Here is a 14884-nt window from a genome sequence, read left to right as displayed (position 1 = left end):
GTACGAATTTCCCACATGGGGATTATGCATAATATCTATGCATTTACATTAAAATGAGGGCAATTTATTTAACAAACATATCGACGTTTACTTAATCTATGCAAATCTATTCATAAGATTTTATAAAACCACCATTTTTCCCCATACCCTTAAAACACAAAATTCTGGCTTTAAAAAAATCTCCTAGTTTGTTTTTAAGCACTGTGCCTGCAGGAGGAGGGGGCTGGCAGAGTAAAGGGGAGACGGTGCCTCTGTTGGTGATGCAGCCTGCTTGTGCAAAGCAGTCCTGCACTTCCAGTTGTGAGCCAAGAGCCAAGTGTGGGAGCTCACCATGGTGGCAGCCACCTCCCCACCAAGCAGGCGGCGTTCACCAGAGGGGAGTATCAGGTTCCTGTACTCAGCTGTGGGTTGTCACCATCTAATAATATGACCGTTTTGCCATCTCTCTGCAAATGAGGCTGAAGCTGCTATCTGATTGGTATAACATCTCACTTTCCCTCTGCATTGATTTTCTTCTTCTCCTCCTTTGCTTCATAAAAAGAGGGACAAGTGGCTGGTGCTGTGGACAGAGAAGCTTTATTTTTAGTATGAGACAACCTCTATTTTCTTTCAGGAGAGGGAAGTTGGATTATCAATTCTTTGGTAAATGTGTATGGTGATATTTGCTCCGGTAAGTTTACAGCTATCTTGATTTACAGCTGGCTGTGGGGATATGTGTGTGCATGTATGTGTCTCCATAGGCACATTTGGATTGTACACTTTTCTTTCTAAATATCAGTTTTTAAATCTTTAGTAATAATCTCTATTTTTCTTGACTTTGCTTTCTTGTAATTTGTATGTTCAAACCAAAGAGGCTATGTTGATACTGAAATGCTTACTTTAGCTGTTCAAGTATGTGCTGGGTTTCTTTGAACATAGTAAGGAAACTATTTAAGCAAACTTATATTTGCTTTATAAAAATGTAATGTCATTCTACCCTACCCCCCCTTCCTTGGAGTGCTTAATATCCTAAATGCATTCATTGTGCTGCAACCTGCTTACCATTTTAATTAAAGTTTCTTCGTCAGTGTCAGAGTGAGAATTACTTAAACTCCATATACAGCTACCAAATATTATATGTTGTGCTGAAAGGTGCTAGTTTTATAAGGTCTTATAGCACTATGTAGAATGAATGAGTTTCCCCTACGATTGGATGCACGCACCTTTAAAAAGACTGAATTTAGAAAAAGTATTCAGATCACTAAATGAAGTCCTAGCATGCCATGAGAAGCTATAATCACAAGTGGCTGTTGCTTCTCTTTCGTCTTTCTTTGCACTGTGTATTTCTGCCACCATCTGTCAGATGCCCAGTCCGGGCTCCTGTGTTTCTATATGTGAAGCTAATCAGGAGAAAAGTTGCTGTTATTAAATTTAACTACTGCAAAATGACTGTCCGGTCACCATTGCTAGAAATGATTTTTAAATGCATTACCTGGTTAGCTGCGTTCTTTTTGTTTGAGAGTAAAAGATGGTCTGAATTCTTCATTGTTAATTCAGAAGTCTGGGGAAAAGTCTTTAAATATAATTATTCTAGACAGGGATGAGAAGATGATTAAATAATTGCTTTAATGGAAACAAACTGATGCTTTAATCTTCTCTTTTTGTTACACAATGCACAGATCTGTATAGTCTTTTTCATGGTGAAATGAGCTGGAGAATAGATTTGTGGTGAAAGTTAAAGGCACTGTGGCATGTGAAGCAAGAGGAGGTCTGATTATATACATTTTTCAGAGATTTCGAGAGTAAAGTTGAGAATATCATGCAGGCCTAGGGCTCACAGGCATAGATTTTTTTCAGAATAGCAATTTTTCAGATTTTGAAGTAGTCTTATGACAGCTCAGAATGCCTGTCTCGGAGTGCACTAACCTTCGTATCTACTCCCGTTTGGACGTGCCACGACTCACACACCCTGTGCACACTCCAATGAAGCTACTCATTTTGACAAACAGACTGAATTTTGATCAATCTAACTCAGCCTCAAAAATAGACTAATCCCCCAAACCCATCCAAGTTATTATATTGCCTTGTTACTGGTCCCAGTAAGCATGTGCCTAGTATCAGCCTTAGATGACATAAACCTTAGCTGGAGTGAAGTGTATCTTAGCAGATAATTTGTTGAAAAAAAAAACAAAAAAACAAAACTTTTATCCTTGGGCTGTTGCCAATTACTGCTAAGTAAACTCACCGGCACGAAACATCACCTCTTCCCCTCCCCAATACACACATATCCAATCCCTCAACGTCCCTTAATATTTTATATAATATATTTTATATAAGCATTCTCTTTTCATGGCTGTAACAGGTTGCATGTAAAGTCATTTGCTATAGACAGAGCTTATAATCATCTGAAGCTATTCAGCAATATAAATTAAGAAACTTGGGGTGGCAGTTACGCCTTTTCCTCCAGTCTCCAAGTTTACAGAAGTGTTAGGGCTCCAAGCATACTCAGGCCCACACTGGAAGAACAACAAGGCATCTGTATCTTTAAAAGGTCGAGATCATTAGTTTGAGTTAGAGCCAATGTGCACAGTTTTTACAAGTATCACTTCTGAAAGGTCCATAATATCATAACCAGAAAATCTGTCGTAATGTCTTCCAAGGATTAAAGACTTTTGTCGTTTGGGGGAAAACAATAAAGGGATTTTTAAAATTTCACAATGAGCTCCTCTCTTCTTTTTAGCATAATGAAGAACGCAAGAGTCATTTCCATTTAGTAAGTACATCCTATATGCCGGGCACTGTGCTAAGCATTTTACATGGCATATCTCCTTTAATCTTGACAAGCACTCTATGAGGGCCATGACAGTACTTCCCCATTTTACAGATGAGAAAATGGAGACAAAGGACAAGTATGTAACTTACTTGAGGAAACACAGTGATGGGGATGAGTCTCGGAACCAGGTAGACTCATTCCACAGTCCTACTCTTCCTCCCTCCTGTCTGTCATTGGTACAATCTACAACAAACGCCTAGACTGAAATGATTTCCAGGGACCTACAGTTAAACATCTTACTTTTCCCCCGTTCTGATACAAGGTAGTCTCCTTCTTCTCAGACTATGTCTTTATGACTCCAAGCTAAGTATGTCTTTGAAACTGAAGAATATGTGCTTTATTTCCACTCAATTTTAGCAGATACAAAGATGTGAGTGTGACAAAATGAGCCCACCTACGGTAAAATTTATGCAGAAGTGGATAAATCCAGGTAGATCTTTTAATTGATCAAAGTAAATCAATTCCTTTGACCTTAAGTCTTTTGGACATAAAGTCAAAATAAAGATGCGATGATAGCTTAGAAATATCAATATCTCAAGGCAGCTGGTTCGTCATTGGTGCAAAATATAAAAAGCAATTCCAACGGAATCATTTTTGGAGAGCTTTACAAAATTCTCACCTTCCCTTTACTCACTCCCACCATGATTTTTTTGTTTTTAATTTCTATTCTTTGGCTAGCTGGAAAGGGCTGAGGTAGCACTTCAAGTTGAATATTGCAAAGTGTCTATCTCACCTGGGTAATTTAAAAAGGAGCACAGCTGCCAATAAGCATGCTGAGAAGCATGACAAAGTCAAAATTCAGAGTCCCCAAATGCATTCCTTTGCACCTGAGCACTGAGCTCCCCATTTTAAATCCACTTGAGCCAATAAGATTCAGATGGATCTTATAGGGGGAAAATGCAACTGACATAGAATCAATAAGGTTGAAATTTCTCCTCAAGTGGCAGCTTCTGGATGAGAAGCAGGGCATTCCAGTCATAAAGTGAGCCTGTAAAATGCTGCATTATGAGAAAGGATTATGAGTGACGAAAATGTTGCTAGAAGATAGAACCTAGCTCACACCTTTGCTAAATTTACCAAAACTCAGAGGGATCTTAAAAACAAACAAACAAAAAACTGCTAACAAACAAACAAAAACCACCCACCACAAATTGGAAGAACTAAGAGTCAAGTTTTGAAGTGGTTAACACAATATTGAGTTCTTGATGTGATCTGCTGCGTCTGATAAGCAACAGCTTTTGAGCTACTCTTGGTTAGGCACCCAGTTAGTTAAAAAGAGTTCAGAGTGCAGTACACAATAAAATACATTTCCAAAATGATAGTCATTTTTGTCAGAGGCAAGCTTGGTTAACTCCTCAATTCTGGATCATGTCTTTTTCTTTTTCTTAAAAAAAAAAATCATAATTGGGTGGTTTAATCAGAAAGTGTGGTATTAGAGCCAATACTGACAAATAAATTCAAATCAATTCGCTTTTTCCAACAGCATTTATGAGAGTTCTAAATATACTAACAGCCATCAAATGAAAACTTTTACTTTAATAAAATATATTGTGCTCAACCACAGTGTTCATCAAATATAGACTATCCCTAAAAACTAATCTTATAGACAAGTTTATAAAGTATATCATATTTCAGTCCCTAGCTAGAAGACACTGCTTTCTTCAGAGGGGTGACTAAATTCCACATCAACAGTACTCAGGATTGTACTCCATCTTGCCTACGTTTCAACCTGCCCTTTCTTTGGCTACAGATGTGTGTACTTAAACATACTGATCATTAAGCACTTAAAAATTATCTATTAAGTATGGAGAAAGCAGCTGGTGTAAACATATAATTAGCTTTGGACTAATCTTGCATTTTTCGTTAAACATTCTAGGCTGGTGTACAAATAGAGCTGGTGGTCCTGTTACATACTTGTATAAGAAAATAGGTCAGTGAATATTTTGAGCCTGAAATCAGCACATGAAGCACTAAATCTTCTAGAGGAGGCTCTTGGTCATCAGTGTGTCTTTAAATGTTTAAAGATTCAGGGTTAGAAAATGGAAACACCTCAGTCTCTCCACTCTGCAGACTAATGGATCTGCATAATTAATATATTTTACTGTGATCTTTTTTTTTTTTAACACAAATTCTAGCCAAAAGTACTAATGGAAAATTGTTCAGGGGCAACTTCAAACATGTTTTGTTATAGTTTCTAGAAAGCTTACTCACAACACAGGCAATCAGTTTACCGTGGAGCTTTGAGTTGGCCAATCTAAGTGGATGATCATGTCATTATTGTCTTTTGGGGTAAAAGATGTGTTGGGCATAAAAGGTTTCTACTGGTATTCCCCAGGGGACTTATTTAGCCTTGCTTACAGAATATTTATTTATTTATTTATTTTTGAGATGGAGTCTCATTCTGTTCCCAGGCTGGAGTGCAGTGGTGCAATCTCAGCCCACTGCAACCTCAGCCTCCTGGGTTCAAGTGATTGTCCTGCCTCAGCCTCCTGAGTAGCTAGGACTACAGGCGTGTGCCACCATGCTCAGCTAATTTTTGTATTATTAGTAGAGGTGGGGTTTCACCATGTTGGCCAAGCTGGTCTTGAATTCATGACCTCAGGTGATCCTCCTGCCTCGGCCTCCCAAAGTGCTGAGCCATCATTCCCAGCCTTACAGAATCTTTAAATCCTCCCAAATTACCACACATTGTCTCAATGTAGACTTACTGGCAAAGATATAACAAAGATTTGGGGCTCATTATATTTCTGGTAAAATATGGCTTTCAGAATATATGTGTCAAATATGAATTATTATTGCAAGGACTTCTTTTTTTTTTTTTTTTTTGAGACAGAGTCTCGCTGTCGCCCAGGCTGGAGTGCAGTGGTGCGATCTCGGCTCACTGCAGGCTCCGCCCCCCCGGGGTTCACGCCATTCTCCTGCCTCAGCCTCCCGAGTAGCTGGGACTACAGGCGCCCGCCACCTCGCCTGGCTAATTTTTTGTATTTTTAGTAGAGACGGGGTTTCACTGTGTTAGCCAGGATGGTCTCGATCTCCTGACCTCGTAATCCGCCCGCCTCGGCCTCCCAAAGTGCTGGGATTACAGGCATGAGCCACCGCGCCTGGCCCCAAGGACTTCTTAAGTCACCATATTGACATTCACTTCTCAATGTTGAACCCACACATCTTTATCTGGCTTCAGATCTCCACGAGGGAGGAAAATGGATAAGATTTTCCAAAACTTATGACATTCAAACTACCTTCATGTGAAATTAAATGGCAGAGGAAAAACATTTTTTTTTTTTTTAGTTGGGGGAAGATTTTAGAAAAAGTCTGGGATGCGGACTTCACTTATTTTTTTATTTAATAAATATTTAAGGATGCCTACCATGTGCCAGGCACCATGCTGGGCATGGGAGATACAATGGTGAATAAACAGATATAATTTCTGCATTCCCAGAACTAAGTGCCTTCATTTTTTCATTTTCTCACCTAAACTTAGTTTCTATTTCCCGGCCCAGGATGTGTTTTCTTAAAAGCATAATTGAACTGTTCTAGTAAGGCATTTGCAGGAAATATGTGTTTTTGGTCCTATATGTTCACACTCAGTGAAGGAACAAGAGTGAATCCACTTATTTACTGATGTGATTATTGTCTGCTGAAACGGAGTGGTAGGAAGCAGGGAGCTGGAAAAGGTTTTGCAGTGTGTGTGTCTTATAAGCATTATTTATTGCTTCTAGGCATTCTCAGATTTGATAGTCCATTCTCATTCTTGGACAGTATTGGGAGAGGAAAGAAGGGAAAAAAGCTTTGACAGGAAAGAAAAGTAAAGAAGATAAAGAATAAGCAGGGAAGGTGCCTAAAGAAACTATGATTTTCCCTGGCAATCTGAAATAGATCTAACTTGCATTATCTGGTTTTTTCTGGGTATTCACTCACTCATCTATCTATTCAATAAATATATTTGTATATTGGGTACCCTCTTTCAGCCAAGTACACTACTAGATGCTAGGGCACAGAAATAAACAAGATACACTAGTTCCTGAATTCACAGAACTTCTAATAGACCAGGATTTCTCAAACTTGGTACTATTAACATTCTGGTGCAGATAATTCATTATCGTTAGGGGGCTGTTTTATGTATTATAAGATGTTAAGCAGCATCCCTGGCTTCTACCCACTGTGTCAGTAGCAATCTCCCCACCCAACCCCCAGGTCGTGACAACCAAAATTACCATCGAACATTGCCAAATTTCCCCTGGCTGAGAACCAGGACAAGAAATGCAGTGATTACCACCAGCTTTGACCAAATCCTCCCAACATGTTTCTACTTTCCTTTCTTTCAGATACACTGCTGCATGGTTTACCCTAGGGTTTTTAAGTTGCTTTCTCCGAATATGCTAGTGCCATTTGCCAACAAAGAAAAGTAAGGCATCTCTAAGTCCTTTTACTATTACTATCCCTTACCTCTGCATAACACTTTACCATATTTGTGTAGCTTACATTATCTCATTTGATTCTAGCAGTCAACTAGTAAGACAATATTAAAATATTATCACCTTCAACAGGTGAAGAAATGGACATTTAGATGGTTACAAGCCCAAATTCTTGCAGCTAATAAAGGATAGAACCTGGATTCACACTTACATGTCCTGGCTTAAAAACCAGTGTTTTTCTATACAATTATACTATTTAATGGGGAAAAAGGTAAGCAGAGTTAAATCACACTTTTTCTTTTTGAAGCAGTTCAGTAAGGGCAGCACAGCAGTAGTTAGGGAATTTGAGGTCTACCGGCTTGGCTTTCTTACTCAGCATTTATTAGCCGAGTGGTTTTGGACTGCCCACATATATTCTTAGAGTCTCCCCAGTAGTTCAGGGAATGTAGAGTGATTATTGCAAAAGCTGCAAGAAGCCCTAGAGATCAGCCTACCACAGTAGAGAGAGTGTGGGTTTTGAAGTCCGATGGATCAGGTGTGTGAGTCAGCATCCAGGCAGGGAGCAGATAACACCTTCAAACTATCTGATCGCTTGCTGGTGACGGTACACCATTAAAACTTAATTTATTTAAGTAAGAAAACTGAAGCCCCAAGAGATGAGTTGAATTGCCCAAGCCCTATGGTGAATTTGGTACAAAAGGAAGACAACAGAAGAGCTCAATGTCCTTCCAGCCCAGTGAGCTGAAGAACCATTTTAAACAGAGGAAGGCCAGCATATAGATCTGGCTCAAATCAGAAATGTATGTGCTTTGGATTATAAGCAGATGTCTAGGTACCTGAGACAGGTTACTGGTTTTTCAAATGGACATACCCAAACATCTTTGGGGATTACTTTAGCCAATTTCAGGATGCAGAGCATGTACTCCTAGGTGGCTCTTAGAAGACTGGTAGACATGAAAGACACATAAAAGGCAGGTGGTGGTTTGCAGTCGGCTTGTCACACATGCTCCTGAGCTTGGATAGATGCAGGGCTTTGCCAGGAGATGGGGCACACACTGTTTGTGGGCCCATATCCTTGATCTTTTGATGAGCTATTAAAAGGTATCTGTAATTACCGAGACCCTTGGCACATTTGCCAAGATAAAAGGCCTTTCAAGTATATTGCTCTGGCAGCATTCCCAAAAAGAAAACTATCTTCTACCTGCATTGCCTCAGAGCACTCAAACTTGCAAAGAGAGAAAATAGGTCCAAATCCCGGCTCTGCGACATAGGGGTATGCATGGCTTTAGACAATTATCTACCATCTTGGGGCCTTGGTATCTTCATCTGTAAAATGGAAATAATGAGTTCCATTATGAGTAATAATGAGTACCTTCCCAGAGTTATGAAGAGGATTGCTGTCATAGATGAAATAGGAAAGTACTGTTGAAACAGTGCAGGCCTGGACAATAGCATTATTATTTTCTTCCTCTGTAAGTCAAAGTCCATTTTGCTATCAGTTTTCATTCCATGCCCTCGATGAGTGCTTGAGGTTAGGGGAACCATTTCCCCAGTCTAACAGGAAAATCACTGCAGTTATGGGATGGGCTTAAAGTAGTCTGGAAATGCTTTGCTGGGTCATTCCATCTCAAGGGGAGATTTATGCCTTATTATAAATTGCAGGGACAGAGAATCATCACTGAAGAATAACAATAATAAAACCAAATGCAATATGTATAAAGCCATTCCCTATGATTAGCTCATCTTAGTAATGCCCCTGAATTTTCCTTTCCACTTTCTTGGGACCCCTTTACCCCCATCAGTCTTGCCATTACCCATTTGTTGTGGAGTCAGGGCAGAGGCGGCAAGGATTGACAGGACCTGGACCTTGCCCATCAGTTTCTAACACTGTGACTTTAACCCTCTCCCCTCTCCACATGATCCTGGAAGCTCCTCAGGGGAAATGACAAGTCATAATTTTCTCCCCAAGCACAGACGCTCAGAGAAAGCCTCTCTTTGCCTGCTCTGGGTTTCTCATTAGCCCCCACTATAGGATATTCAAGGGTTTCTCATTTCTCATGTTTTATTTACCTCAAAGCATCTCCTAACACATTTGATCAGAAAACTCAGTTAGCTCAAATTTTTTTGGAAGACCATTATCTGCTGGCATTCCTCTCCCAGACTCCTTCCCTCAGCTCACCTCTTCACTCTGAGTGGTATTTATAAACTCCTCAACTTCTGAGGCATTTGGAAGACACCCTCCTTTCTTCCTCCCCCAGACCAGTTCTCTGATATAATTTTTTTCTCTTTCTCCCACTGCCTTCACACTCAAAGAAAGTGTTTCTCAAACATTTTTTCTCTGGATCTCTTCAAAAAGGCAAGAATGTTTTCTTATTTGCTTAGTCATTCATTTGTTCATATGTTCATTCATTTGTGCATTCTATGTAATACTGAGCAGCCACTGGGTGCTGGGTATTATGTTAAGATTTGGGATACAGAGGTAACTAAAACAAACACGGTCTCATGTAAGATTTGCAATCTAGTCGGGGGGAGAGGCAATTTAAAAATCCCTCAAAAGTGATTTAATTATCATTATAGTAAGTGCTAAAAATAAAAGCTAAGCCATCTTGGGTACTAATTATGTGACAGGCACGGATCCAAGTGTTTTATGCATATTAATTCATTTAAGACTTGTAACGATGCTTTGAGGAAGTTAAAAGAGGAGAGGATTAGTGCCCATAAAACCTGAAGGGCATAGACTCCATTAGTAAATTCGTGAATATTGGAATGAGGATGATACACCAGGACAAGATGCTAAGAGTATGCATAGCTGCCATTTATGTAGCACTTTCTGTTTACCAGGCACCATGCTCTATACCTCATACATAGGACTTGAACCTTCACAACAGCACCATGAAAGATCACTATCATTATTTTAAGAATGGGGAAAATGAGATGAAGAGAGCCTGAGCCACTAGTCCAAAGCCACACACGGTGTATGTGGTGACTCTGAGAGTGTAGCTTAGGTGCGTTTGACCCCAAGTCTAGGCTCTTAATCACTATGTTAACCTGTGAAAAGTTGACATTAAATATTCCTCATACAGTTTCTGTCCTGGTAAATACTGGTAAAATGGAGGAAAAAATGGATCTTTTTCTGTGTATCTGAATTAGAGCCACAATCATCGTTCTTGAAATAAAATGGAACTTTGTATGTACTTCGAGTGTTGAATCCTTAACCTTTAAGCATATTTCCATGTAACAGCTTCCTGTTCAAAGGGTGAGCTGCAGACCAGCAGCGTGGGCATCACCTGGGAGCTTGTTAAAAGTGCAGTCTCAGGTTCCACCCTGACCTACTGAGTATTGGAATCTACATTTTTATGATCTCCAGATGATTTGCATACACACTTATGTTTGAGAAGCTCAGATCTAGCACAAGTTAAAAGAACAGGCTTCCAGCCGTGGGTGTGATGCTAACCGACCAGTTGTTTGACCTGCCCAGATTTTCTTTGCCTTTTCAGTGGAAATGACCTCAGCTCTCTTCACGGAGGAGTCAGGAACTCCCCAACAGAAGAGCCTGGGGAGGAAGATTCCACAGAAACTCAAGAGACTCTTTTTTACTTCTGGAATCAGTTTCTCACTAAGTAGTCCAAGGACCACCTAACCTGAAAATTACCTGGGGAGTTTATTAAAAATGATGTTCAGATTAAAAGTAGACTTGTCAGAATGGCAATAAATGCCAAAAATAGGGTGTCATGATGTCTTCAAACACCAAGAGAAAATGGCTGTTAGATGAGAATTGAATATCTCTCCCAAGGAGTTTATCTGGGATAAGGATGCAATAAAGTCATTATCAGACAAACATTAAATGACATTTAAACTTCACATTTGATTAATCTCCTTTTGGGAGGAACTGACACTGTGGAATGGGTACTTTGGATCCACCCAAACTTGAAGTTCAAATCCTTGCTCCCATTACCCACTACCTGTGTGACTTTTGAGTGACTTACATTTTTGAGCCTCAGTTTTCTCGTCTGTTAAAAGAGGAGCAAATTCTCACCATTCCGGAAAGAGAGGAGCTCTTCTGAGGTTCTTTATAACATAAATAAGTATGTGGTGCACAGTACTACAATAAATAAATCACAACTATTATTATTGGTTATTCAACATAAAGAGCTTTCACAAAAAGTTACTTTTAAATTGTCTGTATTATCATGATATAATCATTGCAGTAAATAGAAACCTATTTAGAATAACTTTTGAAGCAATGTTTAATTTAATTTAGCATATAGTTCTTGTTACTTCATTCATTAATTTATTCATTCAATAAATGTTTATTAATAGTCTACTAAGTGCCAGGAGCTTGCCCAAACACTGGGAATGCAATAGTATTATATGCTATATGGAGGGGTGAAATGAGGAACAGAAAATGTTAGAAAGAATAAGAGCTATAGAAAAATACAAATCAGGTAAAGGGGATGGACTATTCTTTCAAATACATATTTTAATAATTGAATTAAACAGTAAATTTATCAGAAGAAACTTACAGAAAAATTTTGGAAATAACTATGTTTATCTTTGTGAGTTTTCCAATTTTCTCTCTAGGTTTTCTTTTAAATGAAACTCAGTATTTGAAAATTTTAAATTGATTCAAAGCTTGTTGACCAACCAGTACCACTTCTTCTGCTTCCCAGAGAATGTGTAACTATTGCAGGTTTATGATCCTTAATACTTAACAAAATCATTCATTATTTTATGTGATACTAACAATAGCCCCATGAAACAAACAGGTGAATTGCATATTGAGTTTTCCATTAAGGGAGAGAAACTATGGCTCAGGAAGCCCATTTCCAATTGATCAGAATTTTACTACTGGTTAATAGGGATGTGGGAGACAGGGACACAGGTCCCCATTCTCCAAATTCAACTTGAACTCTACCACAGGATCTCTACTTATTTGTCAATCCCTTGAAAACCTCCCATAAAACAAAGGTGAGGGCTCTGGGATAGCAGAGATCTCTGTGTGATGTGATATGATGTGATGTGATGGGATGGGATGGGATTATTCTGCATGGTGGGGAATGGTTGAGGTTATTGTAGGTTTAAACTATTACCATTGCCTAAATATGAAGGTGTTGAGGATAAAAACAAAATAAATGATATAAAGGCAAATGGAATTTATGAGCCACGGAGCATCAGCTTCAAGAAAATGTTAGACTTATATATGGAAAACCTATTAGGTTATAATGGAATTTTCCAAACTCTACTTAAGTTTTAGAATGGAAAGTTTAAGCATTCACTCCAAATAAGATCTTTTTAAATAATTTCTGATTTTAATTTAGGAACAATTTTATTCTTACTGGCCCTAATCTGACATTATAGTTTAGTGAATTCTACCAGCTAAGTGTCCAATAGGTACCTTGAAAATGTTACCTCTCTCCTTATTCTCTCTGGTCCACAAACAATGCTATGACCTAATAATTGAAATATTTGAGCCAATATGTTAAAGGAGACAAAAATACCATTTCTAATTATTATAACTCTTATAGGACAATTAGAATACCACTGGGCTTCAAGAGAGCAGTGTCCATCCCTGGACTCTAGAATGTCCTCATTAATTTTCTAGTCTTATTGAGGTTAAAATTCACATTACATTGTTCAAACTCTACTTGGAATTGTTTCTATAGTGAAATAATGACATTTTGTACTATCGTAATTGGTCACGCCTTTACTTCTTTCACACACACATGCTGCTACATTTTTCCCCCAACTATGTTTGGAGTATGAAATTTGGGAAAGAAGAAGAAACACCCTAAGATGTTCAGCCATCCTTGATAGTGATACAAATAGCTAAAGTGGTAGTACAAATCATTTCCTAATATATGTGGCTCCAAAGTTCTGACAAGGCAGATGTTCATCCAGAAATGTGTCAACTTAGTTGACAAGTATGGTTGAAGATTATTAGTTAAATAAGCCTAAAAAAAGTCCCCAATTTCCCTCTCTGATTTTGCTTCTGTACATAGTCATGTTTGGTGTGTGTGTGTGTGTGCATGGATCTTCAAATGTTCTCAAAGTCAAATGTCAACTGCTTTATCCTGTTCCCAGTAAGTTTATTCCAAAGCAGACCTCTAATATCAAGGCCCTTCTTTTCTTCCTGTATTAGTCAATTTTCACACTGCTGATAAAGACCTTCCACAAGACTTGGCAATTTGCAAAAGAAAGAGGTTTAATGGACTTACAGTTCCACATGTCCACATGTGGGGAGGCCTCACAATCATGGCAGAAGGCAAGGGGTAGCAAGTCACATCTTAGATGGATGGCGGCAGGCAAAGAGAGAGAGAGCTTGTGCAGGGGAATCCCTCTTTTTAAAACCATCAGATATCGTGCGATTTATTCACTATCACAAGAACAGCAAGGGAAAGACCTGTCTCCATGATTCAATTACCTCCCACTGGGTCCTTCCCACAACTTGTGGGAATTCAAGATGAGATTTAGGTGGGGACACAGCCAAATCATATCACCTCCCTAGTGTCTAATACATGGTATTTGGCATAGCGTAGGCCCTTAAGTAAATATTTGTTGAATAATTGACAATCATTTAGAATTCACACTCCAAGCAAGGAGCATTCTGTTGCATCAGTACCTTTAAGCCTCTCCAGGCCAACTTGCTGGGTGAAGAGTAAATAATTTGATGAAATTGGTCATAAGGATATGGGAATGGGATGGGAGGGGTAAGAATTACAGTTTCCATTTTTTTGAGCCCTTCAGGCGCAAGGTGGACTATGTTAAATAAATTTAATCATTGAATTCTCACAACAGCCCCATGAGACAGGGGATCACCACCTCATTTTACAAAGAAGAAAACAGAAGGCTTGATGGGTTGAGAAATGTGTTTAAGAATGTGGAACTAGGAAGTGATGGTGTAAGCTTTACTCCCAGGTGAGCTCGAGCCCACCATCCATGCTCTTAACCACTGCACAAACTGTTTGGAAAGGAGCAGATCTGATTCGTGATCACACCTCTTTCCCTGAGGTCTTGCCGCTTGTCCCATCCTCCTGGTGAACCCACTCTTCATCCTGACTAGTTTCTCATTGTTTTTTGTTTTCTCCCCACTCCCATGCCTTTAAGTCCTCATCCTCAAATCCATCCTGGGATGACTGAAGTGTTCCACTTCAAATGAGGACCAAACACGAATACAACAACAAAAACTGCCTATTATTTTCTGTCAGAGTTGGTGGGTCCGGGGAAGCTCTCCTCTTTGCAGAGGGGCCTCTGACCTGGGCTGTCTTGTGGGTGGCCTAGCTGAGTGGTAAGAAGTCGCTGTTTATAGTCATAAGCTTTGCCTGTTTCTCCCTAAATGGGGCTATCACCTTCCAAGCTAAGAATGCCTTTTGTAGCTTGCCTTGAAGTACTTCTCGGGAAGTTATCTGGCGCCATGATACATGCTTAAAACCCTCTTGTTTTCCTTCTCCCAAGATAAGAATTAACTTCCTGATGAACTCTTCAGTGCTTTCTCTTTGAGTAAACTCTGACTCCCCCTCCCACAAGGATAGTTTTCAATTCCAGACAGCTGATATTTTTTATTCTAGTCATGCCATTCTATTGAATTTAGATTTCCACTTATAGTGATCCTTTTTTTATTTTTTATTTTTTGTTCCTTACGGTCTTAAGATGTCACCGT

General features: G+C 39.2%; 1 protein-coding gene across 2 annotated transcripts in view; it reads left to right on the top strand.

The window, feature by feature from the left end:
- The window catches only part of SYNPR (synaptoporin), a 340637-nt gene that overhangs the window by 168366 nt on the left and 157387 nt on the right, over positions 1-14884 (top strand). Inside the window, exon 1 of one of the 2 annotated variants that reach the window (XM_003273652.3) lies at positions 373-670. The exons of the other annotated variant lie outside the window; for it this stretch is intronic. Coding sequence (XP_003273700.1) covers positions 647-670 — 24 coding nt within the window. The 5' untranslated portion in view covers positions 373-646. Of the gene's footprint in view, positions 1-372; positions 671-14884 lie in introns of those variants that run through there. 2 annotated transcript variants of the gene reach the window in all.

The sequence above is a fragment of the Nomascus leucogenys genome, chromosome 21 (assembly GCF_006542625.1).
Source record: "Nomascus leucogenys isolate Asia chromosome 21, Asia_NLE_v1, whole genome shotgun sequence".
In the NCBI taxonomy this organism is placed as follows: Eukaryota; Metazoa; Chordata; class Mammalia; order Primates; family Hylobatidae; genus Nomascus; species Nomascus leucogenys.
The sequence above is the reverse complement of the archived record's forward strand: the minus strand, read 5'-3'. Positions and strand labels throughout refer to the sequence as shown.